The sequence below is a fragment of the Amblyomma americanum genome, chromosome 9 (assembly GCF_052857255.1).
Source record: "Amblyomma americanum isolate KBUSLIRL-KWMA chromosome 9, ASM5285725v1, whole genome shotgun sequence".
In the NCBI taxonomy this organism is placed as follows: Eukaryota; Metazoa; Arthropoda; class Arachnida; order Ixodida; family Ixodidae; genus Amblyomma; species Amblyomma americanum.
The window spans coordinates 28,271,999-28,280,356 of record NC_135505.1 but is presented as its reverse complement, the minus strand read 5'-3'; the positions used below and the strand labels follow the sequence as shown (position 1 = coordinate 28,280,356).

The window sequence follows — 8,358 nt, the reverse complement described above, 5'->3', positions numbered from 1 at the left end:
TGCTACGGCCAGGGGTATCTCCAGCGCTGTTGCCACCCATCCGGGTGGTGCCCCCAAGGCCAACAACACCAGCATCACCTCCATGGGCGCTTCGACCTGGAGCTTGTACGACGCAGCCAGCGACGCCAGCCCAAGTACGTCGAACGCCGCCTCGACGCCTGATACTGGATCTATACAACGCCGCAGCCGCACCGAACCAACCGTCAGCACGCACGCCCACCACGAATAGTAGAACGCTAGTAGTAGACGCTGGTAGTAGTGTGCCCGGGTCGTGTGTATTTATAGTCTTTGTGCTTTGAGTTAGTATTGTAAGTTTGGTGTTCTAGTGTGTGTGCCACGTAGGGTGTAATAAATGTGCGTTTCTGTGGGTACACCCGTCGCCTAGTTCATTCTTTCGGTCCGAGTGTTCTCCGGAGATATCCGTGACAGTATTGGAGTGTAGAAAACAATACAAGTGCAGTAATTATCAAAGGCAAACCCTGCACAGTGATGGCAGATTTCAATGATATCCGAGAAGTGTAACATGTGGGCTACTGGTCCGCAATTGTGTAGTAGTCGTTCATAATCCCTGTTAAGAAGTAGTGCAAAAAAACAGCGCGAACAAACGGGGACTAGACGACGGGGACTAGTCCCCGTTTGTTCGCGCTGTTTTTTTGCATTATGTATCACCAACTCGCCCGCTTATCTATCCTGAGAAGTAGAGCTCTTGAAGAGCCATAAACGAAAATTGACAGAAAAAATCATTACAAAAGGTAACTGAAAACGCGCAAAGCCTTCTTTTTCGGACGTCAGCGTTACCGGAATCTAGTACTCTAGCATCTGCCGACCTCACCGGACTGGAGCTGTTTAAAGCTGCTGTCAACCTATCAGTGTGCCAATGTATATGTGAAGGACAGGCTCCAGTAAACATAGTGTGCTGGCTGGAGCGCTGCCTCTTGCTCTAAATTGTCTCGCTAACTTGACCAGAACAGCAGTGCTAGAACTGCCGCCTCGTGCGTTCTAAATTCCACATTTCTCAGTTTCAGTGACTGCCGCCTGTTAGTCAAATAGAGTATAGAACTCAAACTTCTGAATCTGTCGTGAATTCCCCAAGGTGTCTTATGTGGTTTATTCACATGTCGCTTAAGCCACATTATTTCAATCGCATCTTCTACATGTCAGTTCACTGCCATATAATCCCTTTTTGGTCTACCCCGGAGGTCGTCGAATATGCTTCCCATTCTCTCATATGTCTATTTCGACGTCCAGAAACAATTGACCACATGTCTGCGCTCCACTTCCTAGTCAGGTCACTTTGTTCGTTCAAAATTAAAGGAGTGTTTGACATTACTACTCCGCGCTTCGCAGTTCCCTCCAATGCAGAACTGAGAGCTCCCCTTCAATGGAATCTCAAGAGGATGAACTACTGAACTGCTCAGATGGATCTCGTCAACACAAAATGCAAGTTGTCAGGAAGGTCCCGCTTCCGCTTGGAAGTGAATGTTTGATAGGAACCCGAATGGCAGTAGAACCGAAAACTATGCGAGCTGATGAACCCGAATGGCCCCATGCACACCTTTGTGCCATTCTTAAACCCAATCGCATCAACACCGAAAATTTCACCTATGGTTTTATAAAAGACGTATTATACAAAATATGAGTAAGCCGCTCTAACTTCGAGGCAAGTCCGTCTTGGGATGCGACGTGGCAGCGGACGTCTCGTTGGTGACCGCGGCAGTTGTGAGCTGCGTCTGCTTCCACTTATTGTGAGATCCCCTGGCTCGCCGCAGTCCCCCGCCGAAGAGAAGTCCCAGGGCGAGGATGACGAAGGACAGCGCCACGCCTGCCACACACAGAGCCGCAGTCACCCGCTGGTGCCAACGCTGGCTGCAGCTGCTCTCGAACTGAGGCTCCTGCCTGGCAAAAACAAAGGGCACAGAAACTGCTAGGTTATTTCCCACGCTCACGTCAAAATATATAGCGCTGGCTGCACTACGACTGCTGAACGGTTTCATGATGTTCGTCATCCACACGAGTGCACTGAAGAAGGTAGATTCACATGTAAACCTTTCCCACTGCCTATAGTTCCTCCGCTTATCTAGAACCAGGAGAGGCCACATTATATAACCCCCATTCTTTCCCCCTGCCGAGGCCGATGGCTAATATATAAAAAAACTGCAGGTAGCTCAGCATTGCTTAAGACGAAATATTGTGCGAAAGGAGAATCTTGAAGGCGGGCACCAATTCCATATACCTGCAGCGCGATTGAAAGCACGATTCTTTTCCTTTCGTGACTTGCGCACAGATAGAAGGTTATGAAAACAACAAAGTGCAATGCACAGCGCGTCCGTGCAGTGCAGTTTAACATGAGACTTGATCGGCTGAGCGATAGGGTAGTGCTCTCGTACAGTGGCCAGCAAAGTCTAACTGCTCGCGCCGCCGCGTGTATGCAACCCAGTCGCGGCAATATTTATTGCATTTCTCCAGGTTGCCAAATTTACCCTTTAAGTTTCGTTTATTTTGCTTTATCTCCCGCGTCACGTGGCCAACTTCAGAGCCTTCACCACACTGGCATTTTCCAAGTAAGGAAGCCACTAGTTCTTTCGCGTGGCAAAAAACTTCACTGAGCGCTTAAAAAACCCGCCTTAAGGGTTTGACGCGATAGCGTTAAAGGGTCACTGAAACTGCCGGCTGTCCTCTATGCATATAATTTTTTCAAGTAAAGCTTTACATGCCGTCAGGAGTACAACGCGATAACATTACAGACCTCTCCGACGCAAGTACTTCTTCACTATCGCCTTGGTTACATCTACGTGTACTCTACATTCTCTACATGAAGTACACTCGTTATGTTTCGTACAAGCTCTCTAAATTCGTAGATCGCGGGGAGACCTCATACCACTCATGGCGCAGTAGTGTAGCTGTTGAACGATCCGCCGTTGCCCCGGCAGGTGGCTGTCTCAAACATAGCCACCGGTTGGTCCAATTAGACCCAGGTTTCTCTTCAAGAGCAGCCTCTAGTAACCAATCCTCTGCCACCTACCACGGTGCACAGGTTATGACGCAACAAGGTCGCTTGACCTAAGTGGCATCTGGACCACATGCTTTTTTCGAAACGCCAACACCCAGGCTGCAGCTGCACGCCATCGCGTTAATATCATGATGAGATAGTGTTACGAGACTAGGCAGCGCTGAAATTTCCTCATTTTTGTTAGTCTTCAATTATTCTCGGAGAGGTTTGAAGAACGACTGGGCGAGTCATTTTTCGTTCGCAGCCTTTTTGTTTAAAACTGCATTGGAAGCATCTGCACTCTTACAATACAATCCAAAATTCCATTTAGCTTTATTAAACTGTCTGTACTGATCAGCGCTGTGGCCGGATAAACTCTTCTGTCTTAACTGCAGTACCCATACGACAACTGCTCTGATGTTCACTATCACAGTCAGCGCTGGCCTCGCTTTTGGTCGCAAAATAACTCTCGTATTCACGCATTCTGCTGCTAACTACTGGTGCCTAAGGAAAATGATTCCCATGCGCAACTGTGTCTTAGGAGGCGTAGGGTCCGAGAACAGCGCGATATCGAGACACATGCCATGTGCTCCTAAGGAGCAGATGCACCGCAGTCTTCGTCCCGCTTCGGGGAGATCCGAGAGTGGAGTGCACCATAGCTATTCCTGTCAACAAGATGCAAGCGAGACTGCACACTGTGGATGCTGCTGAACGTTTGCATTATCCTCTACATCTGTTTTATTGCACCTGATTTATGGCTCTTGACATGCAGTTTTATGCTGTTTCATAACTGCATATAAGTTTCTTACGTTTGATTATTTTTCAGACTTATGTTCTAGGGCTGCAGTTGTTTCGCACACAGATTGTTCCGTTTCTTGCGTGTGTAGGGATTTTAAAAATTGCCAGGAGCGTGGGTGTGCTAGCTGAGAAATAAGCTACCTGTATGAAAGCGCATCTGCTTAGGGTGATGGCAATTGCTGTGGCTATTAGTTCTGAACTCTAGATGTAACGCCGTCTCTCTCCTCCTAAGCCGGAGCTACCCCCTTCCTTTCGTTCCATGGATATACCCTCACGCGGTGCTGCACTAGCAGACGCTCTCCGTATCACACACTGTATTGAGAACACCAGGCTGTACTTCAAACAGCGCAAAAGAGGCCTCGAAACGTGATGATTGCATGCGCCGCTCGCATTGTTTGTCACCGCAAGAAAGGAGCAAGCAACACAAGAAGCATGAAATAAGCGCGTGAAAACACGTGACAGCGTTCGGCTAAAGGCACACTCCAGCTTCGAGGGAATGCACAGAGAAGGAGGCGGGGGTAATTATTATAAAGACGGCGTTAGTTTTTGATTATTGAGCCGATTTACCATGAACACAAAAAAGTAACTGAGCAAATCTTTAGATTCCCACTTCTTCCTTTCCTTGCCGCCAAGTTCGGAAGATTTGTGGCCGTCCTAACTGACGTATTATGCGTCTGAAGCGCATACGCGGTTCCCGTGCAGCTGCCACTTCAACATCGCTAATATAAGTGGCCAATAAAACTTGCGTGTAGTTAGCACCGTTAACTGAGGTGCTATCGCTAACCGATGCTCACAACAATGGGGAGAAATAACTTTCGCAGCTAGTTCAAGGAGCGCGTTAATAATGCGCGTGTTAGAGGACAGCCGAGGTGCATTGAATAGCCGCCACTTTGTGTCGATACCCTTCAAATGTTGGTGCTTTCTGTTCTGCCAAAATAGAGCCCCGGTAGCCATATTTGTTTCAAGCTCACCGGTGCGGGGAAAAAAGGCGGTGCTGTAAAAACGTATCTAGTGCATGTACCGCAATTATATGCCCGGCGCAGTCTCATCAAAATGACGAGCTCAATCGGCGTTCGCACGCGTATGCGTAGAACATGCTTAAATTTTCTTAGTTGCATAAACGCAGCAAGAGCGATTTCATTTCTCTGACTTCGCATTTCTTATCTCTTTTTCGTTATCATCGCTCTTAATCGCTGTGCACAGAAAAATATGATTCATACTGCCTCTTCTGTAATCAGCCGAATATAAGTAGCAAGCCTGCTTTCCTTCCGCTGACATCACATTTCTTAGTATTTTTTAGTTAACATCGTTCACTAATCGCTGTGCCCAAAATAAACCCTTCATGCTGCTTCTTCCACAATCAGCCGCATATAAGCAGCAAGAGCGCTCGCCTACCTCTGGCATCGTGTTTCTTGGTACTTTTTCGTTACCATCCTTCAGTAATCGCTGTGCACAGAATAACTGCTTCTTACTGCCTCTTCTGTAATCAGCAGCATACGAGCAGCAAGCCCGCTTGCCTACTTCTGACATGGCGTTTCTTAGTAGTTTTTCGTTATCATCCTTCAGTTATCGCTGTGTACAGAATAAATTCTTCATATATACTGCTTCTTCCATAATCAGCCTCATACGAGCAGCAAGCCCGCTTGCCTACCTCTGACATCGCGTTTCTTAGTACTTTTTCGTTATCATCCTTCAGCAATCGCTGTGCACAGAAAAAAGGCTTCATTCTGCCTCTTCCCTAATCGAGAGTAGATGTAAGCATGAAATGATTACGGGCATAGCATATTGGTTGTACATGACACTAGCCACAATCTTGAAATAGGTCTCCACACCGCATCATAATGTGTACTGTTCTATATGGACACAATATTTTCCTGTCAGTGTCTAGGCCAATCTCTACGGCTTCTATTTGGCTTCCATCCTTGTAATCGTTTTCATTCCTCGAACGCGCTTTGCACTGCTGCCGCCGGCGTCGGGCGGTCCTCTACGTGCGTGAGTGTGTGGGAGCGTGGCGCCATCCTTGGGGACGCCGCGGTAGCGGTTGTTCCACTCAGCGCCCCTCTCACCCCTTAAGTGGCTCTGTCTCAAAGGTCCCTGACAGCAAACGAATGATAATGAAGTGCATGGTGCCATGTTTCTGCATTTTGCACGGAGTTATTAGAAATTACAAACTATAATTCACGATGTTTTAAATGCACATCTGAGTGATATTAGAAAGAAGACTTCGAATAAATTGGAAACAATCATTTTTGTAACTCGTTTGGGCAGAACCTACTAAATTTACTCCAGTCCTGTACGAGAGCTAAGAGGGCGGAGAACTAGTCTAATGTATTTAGGTTGTCCTTCAGCAGAGAATTAATTCCTATGCTGGGTCTTACTTTTGCTTGGACGTGACCTCAAGGTCGCGTACAAAGGGAGCTGCAAAACATACTTCATGGCTATCAAAGCGCTTTCTCTGCTCTTCACCGCAGATCCATCAGCAGCAAAGTACATGATTCGCCGCTGCATCGGTTAACAATGCGTTTCACCCTGTGGGCTCTCAAACACCTCGAGGTAGTCGAGAAAAAGATTTTTCTCTCCTACCCCAAATTGTTAAACGCTTAGCACTGGGACAGGTACAGCTTTCTGTTCGAGAAGTCATGAACGATGGCGGGCACCACTCTGGCGCCATCTATGAGCGAGCGGCGCCTTTCGAGGCAGCGTTCGCTACTTCTTTCGCGCTCGGTTACGCCTGCGGCGCCTACGCAACACAACCCACGAAGCAAAGAGCTGCGCTCTGAAAAATGCACTCATTTACGCTGAAGCTTCCGCTCCTCCCTCAACATGCTCTTCATTAGCACCGTACTTAGTACAACTGGTTCATTGGCACTCACACGTGATCTGGCGGGTTCCCAGCGTGGTTGAGGATGCCTTGCGGGCTCTCCGCCGGAGGCGCAAGCAGCGCCACCGGAATCTCGGCAGCGCACTCTTCGCGACCTTCAGGTTGGAGGCCCTGCTCCTGTTTGGCTCTCGAGGCCACTCGTTGCACCTTCTCAGCCCTGATGACGGTAAGATTGCATAAATGTGGTTGAAGTCCAGCATTAGGAGCAACTTGCTAAGTTCTCAGCCTTAATGTTCTACTAACCTAAGCATATTATCAACCGCTCTAGTGTATACATGGTGTCCCCGTTAACTGTAGCTAGGATTCAAAAATATGCCGAGGCATTCTAAGGCACTGCAACCAAGTGCATGTGGCTTGTTACTGTAAGGAGTAATTCACGCTTTTTGTGTATTTCACATAATATTCGTATTTCTTCCAGATTAACTAACCCACTTAGCAAGCAATGAAGTTATACAAAGTATTCACAGCGCGAAATTTAGAACAGTCCGCTAAACGCTCGACAGAACAATTTCTAACTTTTCATCTGTTGCGCATTGGAGCCGCCGCAGTGGCTCAGGAGCTATGGCGCTCGAATGCTAACCCAAAAGACGCGTGTTCGATCCCGGCCGCGGCAGTCAAATTTCATTGGAGGCGAAATTCTAAAGGCCCATGTACCGTGTGATATCGGTGCACGCTAAAAACCCCAGGTCGTCGATATTTGCGGAGCCCTTCACAACGGCATCCTTCATAGTCTGAGTTGCCTTGGGATGTTAAACCCCCATAAACCATGCTGCGCATTATTTTTCCGCGCGAATTCCAGATGCCCGTCAAATGAAGAAAAAAATACCACGTGACGTTCTAGTTTGCGCACCGCGATTGCAGTGCCCTCAAGCGTTCCGCGTAGAAACGAACCGATCTATATGCCTGGTGTGCTGCCGCTTAAAAGACGCACGGGAGCAGCATAGGCCCTGGCTTTGCGATTTACGCCACAGATATGCTTCCCTCACCGCGGTTCATGATACCGATAAACAGTCACAGCTCTTATCGTCTGCAGTGGTGTAAATCGCAGTCAGCGCCTGCATCGCTGCCCTGTCCTTTTTAAGCGGCATCACAGGAGGCACAACTATCTGTTCGTTTGCAGCGAAAGTTTGAGAGCACTGCAATCGCGGTGCGCAAGCGGGCATGTCACGGGGTAGTTTTGTATTTCGCGGGCATTTGCAGTTAGCAGAAAATAAAACATATAAAATATTGACTTAGACGCCACCACGCTGGAGGACCAGCCTTTTTAGAGTGTAGGCTGGTCCTCCAGCCAACACGTTGTGAATTAAATCCTGTTATGTTTCTTCAATTTTTGGTGATTTTATATTATATTGACCAAATCAGCTGCCAGAAATCACTTTTGGTATATATATATATATATATATATATATATATATATATATATATATATATATATATATATATATATATATATATATATATATATATATATATGTTACGAACGTAGGTTGCATTGGCTCCGCAGAATAAAGATTTAAGAGAAGTGGGCACTTCTACAAAGACACTTTTATTTATCAACGTTTCGACCTGAAGAAGACCGCACCGCGGTCGAAACGTTGATAAATAAAAGTGTCTTTGTAGAAGTGCCCACTTCTCTTAAATCTATATATATATATATATATATATATATATATATATATATATATATATA

The 8,358-nt window shown here is 46.9% G+C and overlaps 1 protein-coding gene across 1 annotated transcript in view; it reads right to left on the bottom strand.

The window, feature by feature from the left end:
- Positions 1–1,648: 1,648 nt before the first annotated feature.
- Positions 1,649–8,358, bottom strand: part of LOC144105688 (uncharacterized) — a 16,616-nt gene continuing 9,906 nt past the window's right edge. The window contains exons 2-3 of the mRNA XM_077638794.1: positions 6,661–6,825; positions 1,649–1,896 (exon numbers count right to left, since the gene is read on the bottom strand). Coding sequence (XP_077494920.1) covers positions 1,650–1,896; positions 6,661–6,825 — 412 coding nt within the window. The 3' untranslated portion in view covers position 1,649. The remainder of the gene's footprint in view (positions 1,897–6,660; positions 6,826–8,358) is intronic.